Source organism: Sander vitreus, chromosome 17 (genome assembly GCF_031162955.1).
Source record: "Sander vitreus isolate 19-12246 chromosome 17, sanVit1, whole genome shotgun sequence".
In the NCBI taxonomy this organism is placed as follows: domain Eukaryota; kingdom Metazoa; phylum Chordata; class Actinopteri; order Perciformes; family Percidae; genus Sander; species Sander vitreus.
Window position 1 is genome coordinate 6,871,089 of NC_135871.1, and position 20,727 is coordinate 6,891,815.

The 20,727-nt window shown below is 42.5% G+C and overlaps 1 protein-coding gene across 1 annotated transcript in view; it reads right to left on the reverse strand.

The window, feature by feature from the left end:
* The window catches only part of adgra1b (adhesion G protein-coupled receptor A1b), a 213,048-nt gene that overhangs the window by 34,898 nt on the left and 157,423 nt on the right, over positions 1 to 20,727 (reverse strand). Inside the window, exon 15 of the mRNA XM_078273676.1 lies at positions 4,149 to 4,276. Coding sequence (XP_078129802.1) covers positions 4,149 to 4,276 — 128 coding nt within the window. The remainder of the gene's footprint in view (positions 1 to 4,148; positions 4,277 to 20,727) is intronic.

Below are 20,727 nucleotides of genomic sequence, written 5' to 3' on the forward strand. Positions count from 1 at the left end.
TATAACGTGCTAGAAATCTCCACTCCCCAAAATGGAGGAGCGGAGCCCCGGCTGCACGTGAGCCAACTGTAGATGAAGCAGTGGCTCAGCAGTGAGCTGCGAGGCGTGTCTGGGGCCGGGCTTCACTGCTCTGTGTAAAGGGAGGGAGAGTTAAAGCTGCTGTTGTCGATGCCTCCGCCGCGGTCCAAGTACTGAACTCCATTCAGCAAAGAGGCCATAAATCAGGCCGGCTCCTGGCCTCCCTGGAAGAAGGTTTTCATAGGCTCTGCTCTGAGCTTTCATTGGGTCAAGTACATTAACCTGGCAACCCTCCACATCCCCATCTCCCAGAAGGTAAGGGGCGGGATAAAATTGTCCTCTCTCTCTGCATCTGCTCTTACCCTGCACCCACTGCTGAGCCAACTGAACGAGCCAATAAAGCTATGGACAGTATAATATGACACACTCTACCATTGGTAGTTTCAGCCAAGCCATTTCATTGGTGGAAGACACGTTCCAAACACACTGATAAGTCCCATAAACCATAGGTAGCAGCGCTGGTAAATGGAGAAATGGAAGTGGTTTCATGCTAATTATGATGGAGGAAAGGTAGCAGCTGGCCGCATAGGGCTGGGCTAAATGGTTGAAATCGATACCACAATATTGAAAATATTCCCGATACTGATAATTATGCTAATAGATACTAATAGCTGTAAACACAGTGATGACATATCACCTTCTAACGTGTGTCTGTCCAACGTTTGTTGCTGAGCAGGTGGTGTACAGTGGGTTTATCAGAGCTTTTTCACAGAAAACAGCTGCCTGCTGTGGCTGGAAATACCGCTGATAAGAGCCGTGAGAATGAACCAAAGCAGTAGAGTTGCAGGCTGTCAAATCAAAACAGTGAGCTAAAAGATGCTTCAAAGCTTAGTGGAGCTGAGGGGAACTGCAGAGTTAGATTACACAGTCAGCTGACCCATTAAAATAGTAATTAGAGCAGTACTTTATAAGTATCTTATTTTGTTGCTTGTAAATAAAAATAAACGTCATAATAATTCCACTAGAAGCTGGCATGTGTTTACTGTCTTTTTTTGGGAGGGGGGGTTCTTATGTCCACTCATTTTTTTAAACACAATCAGGCAACACACACATTGATAGGCATTTTTAACCACATCAACTCAATTCCTTACTACCATCACAAAATGTATGGACAATGAAATATTACTATTATGCATAATTTAAGATTTTTACACCAAGATCCATCATGCTTTGGCTGTAAACAGAAAGTGCAACCTGTATTTATTTTAGCCTAAGCAGTATGTCTTGACATTTTGGCAAATATGGACAATGGGAAAGTGCAATGCTGTACAGTCCCTGTAACCATAAAATACAGACAACAATAAAAAATAAAAAAAAGTAATTCAGTAAGAAACATCATTTTAATATAATTACATTTATGGATGTTTGTCCTTGTTGAACATTGATAACCACTGGACAGACAAAGTTCCTCTGATTTCATCAGTATGTGCATGACATCAGTGTGCTCCAGTTTAACTCTGGGAACACTTGACGCAAATTGAGTCAAAAGGATTATTGGGTTCAACGATATGATACCCACCACTATGTTTTTGACTAGGCTCATACATCACACATGCGCATTGCACCCATAGTCACAGTGTGTGTGTGTGAGCTGAAGTGATACAGTGACAAATTCAAACATGACCAACCCCCGGTGCCTATCCTTGAACAGCCTCCCTCACATTCTGCCCATTTAATACAGTCCCGTGTGCTTCACTGCTCGCATACTGTCAGTCAGCTGGAGTGATACTATATAACTAAAGTGTTACTAAACAGAGATGTGTTTCAGTGCTGGGGAGTGCCTAGAGGGAGGTGTGGAAGACGAGGAGGTGGAAAGAAAAAGCCTCTAACCCTCCCCTGTGTGGGACAGACACCACAAAAGCTCAGGCTTCATATTCTAAATATGGGCTTTTTCTCTCTCTCGTTTGGACTGGAATTAATGTCTTCTTGTTCAGAAAATGTGATACATTAGTGTGTTAACATGTGAAGTATCGTATTTTAGAGTGTCCAAGTTATGCTTTACCCATGTAAACACGACCCGACCACACGCCAAATGCGGGTGAATTTTGCCATTGGTGGATAAAACTGTCAATCTACCTGCCACCTTGGCAGCCAATGGGAATTGAGTGGTTCAGAGTTGTTTTTTTTGCCATTGTTGTTCTTTCACATTTCAACCAAGTCCACCATTTGCTTGGATTTGAGCTAAAAATGTGGTGGCGCATTACGTCACATACATTTTTCCCAAAGATGAATTCTGTCATTGTAGGTAATTCTTATCAGGCTGATGTTTGTTCAAGTGCTCATTTTTCGGATTGGTTTGGTTTTTATTAGTTATTTGATGCTACAAAAATGGGGTGAAACACCATAACTGACATCTGTGATTGACTCACAAGTGGTTGGGCGGATGTATGGGCGGGACTTCCATACTGTGGCTTCACCGCCTGATAACTACTGCGCAGACTCCAAAGTTACAAGATGGCAGCGCCCGTATCCGGGATATTTTGGCTTTACTTTTGAACAGTGGGAGGTGGTGGAGACAAGTTGTCCATCTTTATATACAGTTTAGGTGTAAGACCTGGATACTTATGTGCATGTAAATGTCAATGGCAAAAAGGCATCATTGCATGATCATACATGTAACTAATGATTTTTTCCAGAAATGTCTGATTCCAATATAACCTGTAATGGTGTGCAAGTTAAGATACTAAATCATATATTAAAACACAGAGTCCTGTCCCTCAGTTGTGAAATAGTCCAGTAAAATACCTGTTAAAACAGCCTTTTTATGCCCTGTATTATGTATCAACTAAAAATCAATAAAAATATATATTTTTGGAATATTGGTGTTTTTCTTCCTATGCAGTGGTGCATTACTGCCATTTCATAAAAAAAGCCCCCTTATTAAGGATTTTTCGCACTCGTCTTTACTTCATTCATGTTAATAGTTCTTAAAACCCTACTATGGATCATGGTTGTGAATTATTTCTTTGCATCACGTTTGACTAATAATTAGGGTTGGGTATCGTTTGGGTTTTTTCCAATACCGGTGCTAAAGCGATACTTTAATTTATGGGAAAAGGGTATTTTACAATAACTTTGAATGCACCACAAGGCTACCAGTTTCAAGTGAACGCACCGCCTGTGTTGTTTTTTTCAAAATTTTAGAATATCCAGTTGTGTTTGGAAACTGTTCACATACTGTATCACTCCTGTCTGTTTTTCTTCAGTTAATACTACAGTGCTAGACGACAGTATGTAAGTGATGCTGCTTTTTGGAGCCTTAGATGCTGTCATCACTGTCTGACTGCAGAAGGACACAGCCTGTCTCTCGCCCAGGTGTCACAGATGGATGCAAACTGCAATTGCTCCTGCGCGTTCACACAGTTTCATCAATTTTGGCCTTTAGTCACAGTAGGGACATGAAAACATAAATAAAGCCAAATATATGTGTCTGAGAAAATATCAGTTAACTGTGTTATTCCAAGAATAACACAATATTTTTTTTTAGAAAATGTGACATTCGAGACATTTCCCCATTTCCTTTATATGAAAATGGATGGTGGGCTATTACAATAATTCCACATTAATGCCACGGACATGATAAAGTGACTGATGATGTACAGTACAAGAAAAACTGATGATGAATTGGTGTCTTGAGATAATACGGCAGACAGGCTCTGGCCACTTTAATAACAGCAGATTCTCTGTCTTTGTCTCCATATTTAAGGAATATGGAGTGAAGGTGGCCTACATGCCCCTTAGAAATCCATTGGAAGCATACATTTCTGCTATGACCGTCTGAAACACACACACACACACACACACACACACACACACACACACACGTATGTGTTTAAGACCCTCTTAGTCAGACAGGCTGCAGTGCTTTACGCCAGCCTAAAGCATCTGACTCACACCCCAGGTTTTCTGACAGAGGACTCAAAAAAAAAGGAAAAAAGTTAAGGGATTACAAAAGTGTCTGCCCCAGTGTCCAGATGTGGAACTGAAGTTAATGTCTGTGATGTTAAACACAGGTGCGTACAGTTTAAATGTATACTTCAACAGAATCGAGGCAGTGCTTTTCTTCTTACCTGTGGTGCACTATGTACGTGATGATGGAGGCGAAGAGGCAGAGCAACATGACCGCCGTGCAGGCATACACGACCGGGTGCAAATACTCCCCAGGGTATGGGGGGAAAGACAGCACCTTCTTCAGATCCTGAGGCAGGAAAAAAAAGAGAGAGAGAGAGAGAGAGAGAGAGAGAGAGAGAGACAGAGGAGATCAGACAGAAGTCATCATAAATACAGTGTCATAAAGATAATCAGTGAACAAGAACTAGGCCTGCACAGTGACAGCATTTCTGACAATCCACCCAAAGTCAGAGATGATGAGCTCTTCATATGCATAGGCACAGTAAACTGCGCCGACGAGATATGCAAGCAAAATACAAATGGATGTCAAGGAAATGTCTTCGAGTTAGAACGCTGTCCAAATCAGCATAAAAGAGTAACAACCCTGTCGAGTGAATATTCTTCCCCCTGCATTTACATTTTGTATTTCAGGCATTTAGCTGACACTCTTATAGTCGGAGCAACTGAGTGCAACAATAGCATCGTCTTCCTAGTCTGCCAACATTGAAAGCAAAACAAAAATGGATAGCAGCCAGGCAAAAAACGAAAACAAAGTCAAGTTGCCTTTTGTGTCTTATTGTTAACAGACGCCCATTAAGCCCTTATCAACATCACTGTCCATTTGCTTGGTAATTTATTCTACATTATTCTAAACTCTCAAAATAGAGACACCTTTTTAACACTTCATTTATCACCGTATCTGTAAGATTGAGATCTGTTGTATTCAGAGACAAAACAAGCCATGGTAACATTTCTACACCCATTTCGCATCTCTGTGTGGAGCCAGTTATGACGTCACGATTTAGGCTCCATCATGTTGACGTTGCTAAATAAAGTGCACCTTATCTCCATAGCCCTGCCAGCTCAGTGTGAGTTTGTGTCTGCGAGGTTGATCCACACACACACACACACACACACACACACGCTGTCTGACTCCATCATTGTCTCAGGAAAGTAGCCGAGTGGGATATTCTCTCTCCGTGTTTATCTAAAGGCTGCCTGTCGAGGCCTGTGACGGGTCGTGGCCTTCAAATGAGCATTTATAAGCACAGTTGTAAAGTAATGGCCTGAGATGAAATCAAAGGTTCGGAGTACAGGACGCTGGGGAGATGTAGAGCAGCAGAGTGTGTGGTACAGACACTCATCACTGAGTCTAATAAAGCCTTTCCTGTGTGTTTAAAGAGGAAAAAGAATAAACTAAGTAAAAAGAGTTGGACCCAAGATTTTCATTTGGGTTATAAATAAAAAAAAATCACAATGTATTCTTTAAAAGCAGTCATTGCTCTGATGTTGTTCTGCTACTTACAAGAGATCACTTTATTTACTGCAAACTGCATAAAATACATCACTTCTGATGCTCTAAAACATGTTTCCCATCCATCCATCTGTTCATCCATCATTTATAGCCTGCATTTGACCCTTTTCCCTGTCATGGTGGGCCGGAGTCTTTTTCCAGCTCTCAATAGGCGCGAGGCAGGGTAAACCTTAAGCAGGTCGCAAGTAGGGCTGGGACGGTTACCGCATTACCGCAATACCGCAGTCATGTGACGCCTACCGCGGGTCTGAGCTCGTCACCGTCATCACCGCAAAAAAACATTGGCCTTCACATGTGTGCACGTTGTGTCTAATGACATGGATTGTGCCTGATGACATTATGGCCTACATGGGTTCAAGGTTTTCTAACCAAAACTTATCATCAAAAGATGGAGCAAATCCGACCTTTCGCGAGTTGGGGAGCGCAATGTTCCATGACACATAATATCATTCCATTTGTGTTGACTATTGGGCCTATATGCGAGAGGAGCCTACCTGTGTAATGTCTTGTATCGGACACATGTCTTTGCCTCCAAAAAAAGACAAAGACATTTCTCCGTTCTCAGCTGAGGTAGACACATTAACGTTACAACGTTATTGTTGTTTTGAACGAACAGTCACGGCCATCACACACGTATTAACCACAAATGCATTACTTGAAGCCTGACAAGATGGATTTTCGTGTGATATGTGATCCGGCGGTTCTTGCGTGATGTGTACATTACAGTTGGTTTATCAGAGCGTTTTTCTGAAAACAGTTAGCCTACTGCTGGTAACAAGGCTGACGAGAGAGATGAGACTAAATCAATTAAGTTGGGGGCTGTCAAACCAAAACTGAAAGAGGCTAAAACACCATAGAGCTGAGGGGAACTGCAGAGTCGGGTGGTCATTCTCGGTGGGCTTGTCACTGTGCACGACATCTTCCAGATACATGTAGTCATTTGATCCATTGCTAAAATAAAATTATTGATTACAGCAGCTTTAACACTAACCATAACATCGCTGAAGAGCTCTTCTTGCCTGACTTTAAAAGGTGGTGGAAGAACAGATTATCAATCTTTAATAAAACTACAGACGTTAAAAACCAGAAAATTAAAAACGACAACAGGGAAGGAGAGAGGACCGTAATTAGACCCAACAATAAAATGTACCATCACTTGGGAGGGTGCTGAGGGGTTGGCCCTTTTGGGGGAAAACACATGACAAACACATTCCAAAATGATAGATTTACTACAGATTTAGCTACAGATTTACAGGGAATTATTACGTTTGTATTTGTCCCCGGAGCGATGTCACAGAAGGACAATGAAAACTGCTGTTAATTAAGCTCAATGAATTGAGCAAACATCAACTTAACTAAAGGTCAAAGAGAAAACGTTTCAGTTACTGCATCAGTAAAAATTAACTTGTGCTCAGACATATTGAGCGGGTCACATGGTGAGTGACGGCAGCCATAGTTAAATGGCTTTAGGTGTGATGGAGGAAGTCAAACGTTCTCATGGGATATATTATCGTCATCACTGGGCTTGTAATGGTGGCTGAAAATGTCAGCCTCTTGCCGACAGAGTATTTAACCATTTCTCACCTCAACATATAAAGCTCAGTAGCCCACAGCTGTTCTGAGCTGCTTTTCCTCCAAATCCATAAGACGTCATACATCTTAGAAGTGGTAACTTATTACAAAAGTAGCAAATTGACTTTTATTGTAGAAGAAATCAATGTACTGAGCAGAAAAACTGAACCGGCAGACGACAACTGAGCTGCAGCTCGGAATGCTATAACCAATTTGAAAACATTGAAAAAAAGAGCTTTTAGAAACTGCATTTTTAAAAAGGTGTACAGTTATTGCTTTGCTTTATCTTTTATTAAATTGTATTTATTGATTGACCAATGGACCAAGACAGACTAACCGGCAATAGTGGAGCTAAAAGTCAGGTGTGACTAAAGCTGCAGAAGCAGGAAAAGGCAAGACATGACATACACACATGGGGCCTGCTGGGGTCTGGATTCACTGCTGTAGGAGATTTTAACACTTTCAGTGATGAGTCAATCCCTGCTACTGTAAAGAGCAGACAGTGGGTTACCAGGAAGCCAGGGACTGATTATAACCAGTGATGGGAGTATTATTGGAAAAATGGCAAACCTACCTGTTATTTCTTATACAAGTGAATGAGAGTAAATAATCATTGTTCTTATTATTAAATGATAAAAGTCATGTTACATCACTTAATACATTTTTGAATCACATGCTCACTGCGTTATTTGACACTAGAGCTGTAACAAATAGTTGATTAATCAATAATAAACAGATTACAATTTTGATTAAAACAAATTCATTATTTCGTAAAGAAAATGTCCAAAATTGGGCTGTGGTTTCAGCTTCTCAATTGTGAATATTTGCTGGTTTTCTACGTCTTTTATGATAGCAAACTGAATGTTTTTGGATCTTGGGCTGTAGTGACTATGTATGTCCTACACTTTAGCCACTACTGGCTGCTAATTGAAGTCAATTGTTTAGACGTGTGCTCAGAAGAACCAATATCCAGTCTTTACCAATACTTTATATCACAATGTGTTTATTATTATACACAATAACGCTCATCACGATGTTGTCCAAGCACAGAAAAAAACCTTCCAACCAGCAACACCTGTGGTTACTGACATGAACAAAACATCAAATACATGGCTCCTACATGGGCGGTTGATCAGCCAAAACAAGCAGTTTGACTATGTCAGACAGGGGCGGTTCTACATTGAATTACACCCAGGGCGAGACCCCCTTCAAGCGTTTTCATAATAGAAAACTGCTTTGCGGAGCAGAGGATTTTTTTTTTTTTTCAAGTGCTCGTGATAAAATGCCGCCCCGGGTCAGATGTCGCCCGTGCCAAAAACCGCCCCTGATGTCAGATGTAATCTAGACAATGATGATGGGCATTTCCGATTATTCCGACTTATAGACTATCTTGCACCCGGTGCAAAGCCCGACGCAAGTTTCTTTACTATTTTAAGACCATCGTGCGCCCACGCCGTTTAAATAGCAATTGCAGTTGCGCCCATCTTTGCGCCCATGGGCGTGCTGGTCTTACAGGGAGGTGTGTTCAGGTGCATTCTTGGCGTATTGCTATCTTGAGGCAGCGGGAAGTGATTGCACCATTGACCAACAAAAACCTGGTCTAAAGTCAATAGCGCAGCATTTAATTGTTATTTTAACAGCAAATTAGTAAAATAAATGTGCCTAGGCTCGTGCACAGCACGCGCACACTATGCTTGTTACACACACACAGGGAAGTGCAGCACACAAACATGCAAAAGATTACAAATAAAAATATTATGGTGCAATTCCGCCATCATAATAGCAATGCGCCAAGGTACAAACACGCCTGGCTTTTAAAGGGAATGGGAGATGACACTCTGATTGGTTTATTGCATGTTACGCCAAAAAAACACCTATGAATTAATGAAGACACTAAGTACCACCCTTTTGAACCATGCGCCTGGCGCACGGACCCTTTTTTCCGCCGTCAAACTAGCAAAAGTGGATTTGGACACGCCCTAAAAGCACCTGCGCTATGCGCTTCACGCCGTGCGCTTAGATCGTTAAAATAGTGCCCTGGAATATTATTGAGTAATTGAGAAAATTAGATTAAATGGAAATAAACATGATTTTAAGTTGAGTCAAGTCGATCAACAGAAAGTGTGTCAACTATTTTTGTAATTGATTAATGGTTTAAGTCACTTTTTAAGCAAAATCACCAAACATTCACAGGTTACAGCTTCTCCAATTGGAGTATTTGCTACCTTTCTCACTTTTATATAATTGTAAATTAAATATCTTTCTGTTTTGGACAAAACAAGCAAAGTGAATGTTGGGCATTAGGAAATTGTGACAGCCATTTCCCACCATTTTCTGGCATTTTAAAGACCAAACAATTAATCAAAAACAAAACAACACAAAACTGCAGATTAAATCGTAATTAAAATAATAGTTAGTTGCCATGCAGAGTACCACAAAGCTATACAAGAGAATTCCATGAGACTAACAAACAAACATTTCAAGCAGAAGAGCTGGTGGACCAGGTAGCTTCCACACCAGCCAGAGAAGGACAGCAGTAGCCTAAAGGTTTGAGTTGGCTGGCTGGGAGAACCAGGCTGGCTGAAAGTGAAAGCGTAACAACCACTTCTTCAACAACTACAGAGGTGCTGAACAGCTGTTTAGAGGCCATCAATAGAGGAAGTGCCTTTTTATGGGGCAGCAGCATATACTGTACAGCAGACGAGTATGAAAGAGAAGAAGGGCAAAGCTGGAATAGAGTGTGCATGCTCAGCAGAACCCTCCCCTGGACAAATAAAGGTTACACAAAAAGAGCTTATAGCAGGTAGAGCTTGTGTATAGAGAAAAAGAAGGATGAAGGGAGACTGTCCCTTTCTGTAGATGGATAGGCCCAAAGAAAAGTGGTAAGGGGGGACTACAGGGTGCCCTGAACAAATTGTTCATACTGTATGGCTCCTAGCAGCAGGGTTGATACTCTTGGGGTGATGTGGGGCAAACTGCTGCAGCGCATTTAGAAGTGAAGGCTTGAGCGGGATGAATGTACACTTATACTGAACACTGGCTCAAGAACTATCGCTTTTCTGCACTGTTGTTATAATCCAGCTATCAATCATTTTCTTTAAAGCATATATACTTTTTCTTATATTTTTTATCTCTTAAGGGCTGCTACATTTGAGTTTTACACTGACTCCTGTACATTTAAGTTATGTATAGATCTCACTGTGCTGTGCAACAGATACAGACCGTAGAGTTGCAAATCCCGGCTGTCATGCTGACTGATAGGCCACTGGCGTAGCTCGCAGCATGCACTTAACAACTCTTCCCTGTTGTACTCTTTCTTGCAGAAGCAGGATGTCAGATAGGGACAGGAGGAGCCAGCTTCAAATGTGATTCCTCCACTCCAGTTATTATCATTATTGCTATCTATTACATCACGGCACCAATGGCCACTTTATTAGTCTGTGTGGCAGGACAATGTGACCAGCGCCCTGACAGCGCAATTCATTACAGAGAGGCAACAATACTACCATACAGGGCAGATTGGTTTAGCCTATTCAGAATTAGCACTGGCATGTTATACGTCTAAACGTGCCCCCATTGTCCACCAGCCTCTGCAGCTAAACAGGCCCCTGATCCTCTGTTTGTGTTGTAGTTATAACTTTAATCCAGGATCCTCCCTCCCCATGCCAAAATCAGATTACCAGAGTCAATTAAACTTGATCCATAATCTCAGCGCACAGGCACAGTGGATGCAAGGTTATCAGCCCTCCAAAATAAAATGGGGAGAATACACTGTTAATCTGAGAGGATTTACATGCTCAGTGTCTTGTTTCCGCCTGGTAATCGGTTATGATGATGAACTGCACAACCTGTAGAACCCAAACTTTTGCAAACTTAATGCACTTTTTGCTTTTAATTGATGCAGTTGAAACCGCAGAATCTGTAAATCAATCCGTGACATATGTCCTCGCCAATGTGCTCCTTTCCCTGTGGTAATCACATTGGTGCATGCAAGAATGCACAAACATTGCGGGAGAGAGGGAAGGGAAAGGGAGTGAGAGAAGAACAAAATTAAAATCCTCTAGTGAACAGCCTGCGGGCTCCCGGCTCCCAGCACCCATCCAGCACTGTATTTTGTCATCCTTGAGTGGCCGCGTGAACACTGGAACGGAACCCAAGTGAGTGTGCAAATCAAACCCACTCTGGTTCGCCCATACACCACCGGATAACAGAGAGACAGGACAGCAGACGGGACAGAATAACCTCCGGACTTTACAACGGTCACACACCATTAATGCAGGTCATCAGTGTTTTGGCTGCACCTTGTGGCTGTCACTCAGCTCGTAGCTTTGAGATCCGGTCACGCTCGTAATCAGTGTCTCGCTTGGCAAATGTTCAACAGTGGAGGCAAACAAGGCCCACCTTGAAACGAGCAATCAAACCACGTGGTAAACGAGCACACATCCATCAAATCAACAAACATTATGAGCTGATGAGAAACCTCGCCCGGAATGAGAGATGAAGCCCCTCTCGATGAGCGCCGTCATCTGAGGCTCAGGCATATCCGTTGTGGTGTATTTGTCTACTCAAACATCGGGGGGGGGGGGCATTGTTTCATTAGCATTCATTTCTCTAGAGCCTCCGATTAGAAGTGTTGCATTTAGCTTTAGGATATTCAGAGTCCTGTACAAAAGTTACTGTAATCGCTGTTCTGTGGAGATATTTAAAGCGTGACTATCAAACAAAATGAGCCCTGTGCACTGCTCAACCTCGCAAATAGAATACAAGCTCATAACTCACTGTAGACAAAACCCCGTCTTGGCCCTCTACAACTGGAACAAAGAGACGTGAGTACTCATTTAAGTACTCACGTCTGCAGACTTAGACTTTGAATTAAATTACATAACATTAAGAAATGGGACTAATTGTGTATAAAACTTGAATGCATTACCTTGTCTGTGAACATTATTTCATAATTTTGGACCCTATTATAGTGCTCCATAATAATTTAATGCGAGAACTCAAATATGGAAATTACTTAAAATGTCCATCCCTAGAGGAATGTCATTAGTTTGGCAGGTATTTGATGCTAGAGGAAAAGTCAGGGGAAAGCCAAAGTCAGTAGCAGTCATAAGCTGGGTGCCATGACTCGAAACAAAATGCTGCTAGATTCTGCAAAGCTACTTACAGAATTGGAATAAATTAGATACTGCTGATTAGTCTGGATCAACTGAAGTACATTTCCAGCCGTTCTCAATATCCCTTCGCTACGGGAAACAACTACAACCTTCGAGCTAGCAAGCTACACACGGAAAATGGAAAAGGTTTTGAAGAACATTTGGATTGTGTAACAAGGCAGGCCTGCTTGGTTCTTTCTGGGAATGATGATGTTTACGGCATTTACTATCTAACTGGGATGGTTTGGGACCGATTGGTGGGATTGCTATGGACAAAATACACACAGCAAAGCAAATTACATTTAACCAGGTATCCAGATAAAAATGAAAAACTTACTACCTGAATGTTTTGCATATTGGTCTTTGTTAATAACAATGAGCAAAGAGCAATAAAAGATTCCGTAAGATATTTGTTAGCCTCGGACTTTAGTGAATCAAGGGATCTTGCCAACCTGGAACCAAATCTAAAATGGCACTAGCCACTGGAACCCAACCTTAATTTCATGTTGAGATTTTTCACCGCAAACATTAGATTCAAGCCACCACCCTGCTCCTCCATACTTGTGTGAGAAAACCTTTCATCGCCTCAGTCTGAGAACATGAATCAATAAAAATAAATCTGAGAGAAGATTGTTTTAAAATGTAGAGCAAAGAGGCTAGAACCTCTTCAACAGGGTTTTGTCTTAAAGGGACTGGGTGAGCAAGCACATCATGTCTCTCATCATCATTTGCATGTGTGTGTGTGTGTGTGTGTTTGTGTGTGTGTGTGTGTGTGTGTGTGTGTGTGCGCGCGCGCGCGCGCATGAGAGGGAGAGATAGAGAGAGATGGTTTGTAGGTGTTGTCTGAGTGGGGTGACTCATCTCTTCCAATCGCTACACGACAGAGAATGCTCAATGGATGGGGCTCTATGTGTGCACATACACACACACACCAATAGTCACAGGCGTGGACAGAAGCACACACAAGGGCAAATCTAAGCACATGAACACACACACATGCCAGAAACACCTCTTACACACACTGCTCACGCTCTGTTCTCAGGTCCCTGAGACGGCATGCTGTTCAGCACACAGAGTGGGAGCATACATTACACAGGCCCGCACCTTGTTCCCTTGCGGGTCGATAGGTTGTACCAAAACATGCCATTTCTTTCCCCGTAACGATGGATGAGAATAGGGCAGCGCTCCACAGGTTCTGCTCTGTTAACACTCAAAGACATTGCGGCGGACAGGTTGTACTTTAAACCCAGCCACTGCAAGCAGCACAATGCAAACTAAAAGGATGCATTGCTCTCTGGCAATGGAGGTCTCAGTGGGAAAATAAGCATACGTTTGCCTGCGTGTGTGTGTGTGTGTGTGTGTGTGTGTGTGTGTGTTGCTGTCCACCATTTCCACGTGCCCTTTCTCTGTCTCCAGTACAAACCTCTAACAGCCCTTCTAAGTTGACTAGATAAAAAGCAATTGTGTAATGTTGTGCATTTGATGGCTCTTTTCTTAGCATCACCATAGAAACCTCAACGCATGTTTGCAGGTATGGGGTCTTGCCACCACCTCTCTGAAATGCCAACATAAACAACTTTGTCAGGAAGTGTAACCAGTGCTGGACTGTTGCTGCCATGTTCTCGAACAGTGGCAGCATTTAGCCCCCAGACACAGAGGTTTCTGCGAAAGAAGGGAGCGAGGGATGCTCTTGAATGAATGCAGTCAACCGTGCAAAGAATGAATGCATGGAGAATATGTTATGTAGTGCGTCTAAAAGAAAACAGCTTGTAGTAGGGACAACTATAAAAAGCAGTGATAGGGGAGATAAGGAGATGAAGAGAACGTGTCGGAGATAGATGAAGAGAGAACAGATTCAGCCCAGAAAGCTATCGTACTAACTCCGATCTCTCCCTTGGCCTCTTTTCCCATCCGTCCATCCCCCAACCGCAATGCAATTTTCCTCCATTTTTGATTACAGATTGCTTGCTGAGTGTTCTCAGCCCAGTTCCATTTTACCATCAGACAGTTGTGCTATCTGTGCCATTTAGACCTAAGTGCTAACGCACCATCTCCTCCACCAGCAATTTACATGTTTGCATCTCGTTTAGGGCCATTTGTAAGGCAAAGGCAACGTGTCAGGACAGGGAAATAGGAGGGAATTTCAGCAGCCAGATTAGTTTTCACCTTTGATACAAGAGCGCATCGCTCACCCAGTGATACAAAGGCTATGGATGGGTAATTCACTCTAGCATACATATTTTCAGACATTTCTTTACCCATATTGTCAAACACTCATGGCATGATGCATACCCGGAGATAACACTTGAGGATACAATGCCACTCAACACTGAAGATAAACGCAATGGGGAAAAATTTCCTTTTAAAATAATCTCTACTGCCATCCATCAAACTAACGTGGTTGTGTTCTGCAGCATCAAGGAAAAGCTATCTAGACATCTTTCAAACTACCTTGCCACTACTCCAAACTGCCCACTGACCCCACCCAGACGGCACCTTGGACGTGGAATGATTTAAAGTACTGACATTGGACTTGTCATGGACTTTTTTCACTGGACTCTTTCCTTACACTTACTTAATTGGACTTCTTGCATCAGATTCAAGGTTTTTATGATTATATTGTACAAATATTATCCCATTGCATATTGTGTTTCTTCTGTATTACTTATACAATTGTCTGTTCATTTTTAATATCCATTATCCACCTACAGCAGCTGTTGCACACCCAGCTGTCCAAGGAAGAGGAATCTCTCTTTGAATAGACTCTCCTGAGATTTCTTCCTTTTTTTCCCTTCTGTGCTGAGGCTGTTTGAGGAGTTAATCCCCGTTGCCGTCTTGGGCCTGTAAAGCCCTGTGAGACGTACTGTATATGTAATATTGGGCTATGCAAACAAATTGGACGTTTGACGCCTAATCTTATATGTTTCTTCCGTTTTTCTGCATCAAACTTTTTCATGGGCCAATTCATGGTCCAGAATGATAGCTACAGGCCTGTTGGTGTATGAGCCATCCCCTTGTAAAGCTCCAAGTAGGCAACATGGCCAGTTCCAATCCTCCTTCAAGGATAAGACTGGCATTAGGATGTGTTTTTCTCATTGTCAACAAATCCCATGAAAGACTAAAACCACAATTAATCTATTTCCACTACTTGCCTGTGTCAGTCCCAAAGGTTAAGTGCAGGTTTTGTCACTTTATTCACTGCAAGTCCAAACTGTCAGAAAACAGCACAACTCCGTCTTTCAGTTCATTAAAAATACAGAACTATAGAGCAACTATGGGTCCAGACTTTGGACTTAAACGTGGCTGGGGCATCTGTTAATTTCCTCAAACTGCTTTCCGCCATCCCGTTAAAAACCTCTTCCTCTTCGGCTGTTTAATTTCCCCTCATTTATGTGTTGTGCGCCACCTCGAGGATCCATGAAGTAGCAACGCTGAGAGCAGGGAAATCTATTCAGAGCGCCTTGTTTAATTAATTAAAATGATCGATATTTGCTGCTAGCGTATTGATTATCGTATCACACGAAGGAGGACATTGATATATAGCCGTATCGATATTTTGTGTGATGTGTTTGAATAGTTTTGGGGAAACAATGGAGCTCTATGGCACAGAGAAATAAGCTACAGGCATATCAGGCTTTGGCTACACAGACATTACTTGTTAGAAGGATAAACACAGTTTTTTTGTATTTTTGGTCTTTTCATTGGATTTGTAGAAAAACGGAATACAATTGAACATCCCCAGCATTATCATTTAAGGCTGCTCCCTACTTGTTGCATGGTTCTTACTACTTTGTGGTCTTGTCCTATCAGAGAGCACAGATGCAGGGTTGAACTGCTCTGTCTGTGGAATTGCCTGTGCCAGATAACATCGGGTGGTCTTGCAGTTCATGATTGGATATGAAAAATTTGAAAAAAAATTGTGAACAACGGGTCTAATCTAACAAATCCTTGGCAGCCCCACTGTAGTCGACGAAGGAATACCTTCCTGCATGAAAACCGAAAATGTATGTATTGATATCACATCCTAAAAACATCAAATATGTGAGACCCCTGACTATAAATCTGAAGGGATCTTAATAAACCTTGCCTAAAGATATACCCCAATCGCCTGTCATGTTATCGCTCCACTCTTCAAATTAAGCTAGTCTCATTTTCTGCTGTCCTTATCTCCCCCCTAGGAGTGCACAGGGGGCCACATTGCATCAATAGCTACTCCCTAATTATAAGCCTAGCAACCAGCAGCAGCAGCAGCAGCTCCATGCCCTTACAGAAGATTTTAAAAAGATGCAACCGCAGGGCAAGGCTGTACTCTCCTGAAGAATATGCTTTTACAAAGTGGTATGGTAATGAGGATAAACGTCAAAGGTCATGGTGATCATGACTGGTTGTGGCGGAAAAGGCCATGATGTATAATAAAACCACTTGCCAGAGCTTAATTTGTCCAAGTCTGTTATGAAAATGACTGTCGCCTTTAACCTTCGACCATTCCTGTTTTTGTGCTGATATACTTTTGCTAATCGGGACCTGGCAGCAGCAGCAGCAGCAGCAGTGAAATGGAGGGGCAGAGCAGAGGCGAGCATTCTGGGAGCTGCCGTCTTGGTTGACAACAGAGGTGGACATGCCAGCCAGCCACAGGATCACTTTCTACACTGCCCCAATAGAGGAAAAAATAAGCTCTTAATGTGTGTTGTCTAGACTGCCCAGCATTGTGCAAATGAGCTGCTGTCCGGTTCAGTTAAATGCAGTACATAAATATTGCAACCCAATTGAAAGCCAGTGACAGAAACTCAAACAGAGGCAGAGAGAGGGGAAGGAGAAAGACAGACAGAGAGCGAGAGCGGCTGTGTACACGGCATGCCCTCGTTTCAACCAAGCTGTCTCCGGGGTTCACAGAGGGTTGCACTGTCGACTAGGGAACAGCTGGTGAGAAAGAGCGGGGGGGGGGGACATTTGAACATGGACAGTTTCAGATCAGATGCGTCCTGTTTGGTCGAGACTGTGTGTACCGACAGCGTTCCAGGACATGAATCATGTATGTCAGATGGGCTCTTTCACATGCAAAAAGGACAAGCAGGACCTGTTTGATTTGAATCGTGTGTGACTAATCATAAGACGGTGCAGTAGATGTATGCGAGTCCACACAGTATTGCTATAAAAAAAAATCCAAGTGTTCATAGCTCACTAATTGTTTGAGAAATAGTGTGCCAAAATGATCAACTTGAAAATCAAATCAAAAATGTGACTACATCATTATGTTTCTTAAAGAAAAACATAGTTTCCCGTGCCATTTAATCAGTGACTGTATATAAAAACATCAAAACCATGAGACCATTCAATAGCCTATTAACTTTCTTTACGCAAACACACACACACACATTAAGTGCAACAACTGCGTCTGCTGCGAGCAGCACTATTATAATCTGTCATACACTTACATAAATTGAACAATAGGTTAAAGCAATGCAATCTGTATCCTGTGCTAAAAGAGGTATACACACTGCATTAAAAATAGAGCGTCCAATACAGAGCGTCAGTGAAAAAGGCCCAATAGTTACGTACTGGCTCACTCCAGCAATGCCAGGGCAAAACTGTTGATGTTGGAGAGAAATGGTGGTCTGTGAGCTCTGAACTCATTGGTCAGGGAGAAAACAATATGCATCACATGTCAGGTTATTAGCCAACAGCAATCTGTTTTGAGAGTGCAGCGGGGACTGCTGGATGAGCCTGACCCTTCCCCTTTCACACCACAGCAAGTCTGTAGATCAGAACAGCGGCAACAGAAGAATGTCTGCAGTGGGAATGTGGTTTCAGCGCATGCACGCACGCACGCACACACACACACACACACACACACACACACACACACACACACACACACACACACACACACAGCAATCCCCATGTGCTAAGGTAATCATGCCTGACATCAAATTTAAGTTAATGTTCGCAAATGGAACATGAGTGCAAGTATTAAATATTAACCTAATCCAAACCTCCACTCATGTGCGGTAAATTCACACAGCAGAGCACACCGCTAAGCCTGGGTGTAAGCGGTTGAGTCAGCGCCTGGTTAGAGGAGGCTGCATGGCTGCCTGATGGAGGTGGGTTAGTGCTCGTCTTGCAGCTGCCACGTGTGGAACAAGTGCAAGTGAGGTAAAGGGTGAAAGGTGGCTGATGCTACGTGGGCGGCAAATAAGTAGCATTTACTCTAAGACTTAGCTCAAGCTGCTTAATTATGACAAAGTTTAACGCCAACACAAACAACACATTATGCATTACTGATTACTTATATCCTGTAACGCTATGTGGTTGGTTAGTTTCAGTTAGATTTGTAGTTTACTCTCCATCCACAGAAAATCGTGTTTATTAAGTATTAAGAGGAGGCCTCTCTCATTTTCCCAACCTTCTTTAGCCAAAATCAAGTTTAAGGAATAGTTCAACACTCAATCGCCGTCTCGCCCAGAGTTAAGAGCAACACCTCTCTCATGTCTGCTTTGTTAAACATGAAACTAAAGCCAGCAGACGGTTAGCTTAGCTTAGCATAAACTGGAAACTGCTAGCCTGGCTCTGTCTAAAGGTAACAAAATCCATCTACCTGCACCTGATTAACACATATCTATGTATAAATAGTATTTCTCGGCCAGGAGCAGTGACTTTTCCTGGAGGCTTGTCGTCACAGCAAGGTTGCCAATTCACTCCTCTTCTCCAGAGGCTCAGGCTACATCTACACTACTACGTTTTCTTTTTTAAGCAGCATTTGGGACAAATACGATCTCCGTCCACACAAGAGTTTAAGCTCCAGTCGCAGAACTAATCTCCATCCATATTTACATGTCTGACAACACATATTGCATATTACATGACCATTCGTATACACCGGGCCTGCACATGCTGGTGTAAACAGCAAGCAGATTGTCTGACGTTACTCTGTGGTTGAAAATCATGGATGTAGAAGTTGAAAGTATGGAAATACTTTGGAGAAAGAACAATAATGGCGAAAAGTAAGACCAGGAATTTATTAGTTTGGACCGACGGAGAGATGGAACTGTTACTGTAAGGTATGTGAGCCTACTGAACCGATAAGACTGACTGACGTGCATCAGCGTTTTGAAAAGTCCCTGTTTGTGGCCGGGTTAGCTCAGTTGGTGGAGTGGACACACATATGTAGAGGTTTACTCCTGCATGTCATTCCCCCTCTCTCTCCCCTTTCATGTCTTCATCTGTCCTATGGAAATAAAGGCCTAAAATGCCTGAAAAAAAAAGAAAGAAAAAAAAGAAAGAAAAGTCTCTGTTTGTGCCCGTACAGAATACAAAGCGACCCCAGAATTTTCAAACCAATCATCCAAATGTCTCCGTCTTAGGAGCTCAGAAATGCCGCAGTAGTGTGGACACAAGAACTAAATGTAGCAAATTAGTTTTTATATTGGTTTTTAAACCAACATGTAGTAGTGTCAATGTAGCCTAAGAGGTGCATATTGTATAGTGCCCTTTTAAATCAACTGTCAGCCAATACACAACCACAATGTATCAGCCCACTCTGTTGATATCACAGCCTGTCATCACCCCTTCCCTCTCCTCCTCCCACTACAATGCATATCAACAGAACATGCCAACACAACGCTGTATCTAAACAGGTCATCATCATTATAACTGTAAATCCCTTCATCTCCTTAAACACACACACACCAAAGCTCCTTTAGCACGGAAATGTCTCAGAGATAGAAAAGTCCAGGGCATGAGGATAAAGTCAACCCTGCCGGAGCCAGAGCCGGCTTGTGGGCGAACGATGAAAACTGGCTTGTTGTCTCTTCATGTCCGCCTTGAGCAAGGATGTGGACAAAGGACTAATGAGGACACACAGCTCGGAGATTGCCATATGCTAAGAAAAAAATGCACAAATAAACAAGAAGAAACACTGTGTCTGAGCTACAGAAGATCTGAAAGTTGCCAAGAGGTTATCTTCAATTAGCAACACGTATCCTGCACAACTTACAGTGTGTGTATCAGCCATGATTGCTCAACAAGAAAGCAACAAATGTGGAATGAATTTGAGTAAACAAACTCCCTTTAAAGGATGTTTTTTAAAGAGCGCAATCACAATCAATTGGTGTTTCCTCTCCACTGAAGCACAGAAGGCTTTCTAATTTGATCTCCTCTACGTTATCTACCATCCATTCTTACTTCCTTCCCTCCAAGTTACTACCTCTTGAGTGACAATAAAAGGCATTGAGTAGGCAATAAACATGTTGCACCAAAAAGAAACAAAGTAAAGCTGATATGTTGTTTCTCGCAGTCTGCTGCATTGTGTTCTTTTGTATGGGAGACAAGACCTTGTGGTCAGCTCCAGCAGTCAGCAGTCATGTCACACTGGTATGGAGCCTGCAGAAGGCTCAGCCAATCAGAACTAATGTATCAAGATGGGATCCGGTCTTGGTTGGTTTGGTTCAAGGTGGAGGCGCAGCAGCGAAGACAAGTGAGCTGTGGTCTGTTTGACGA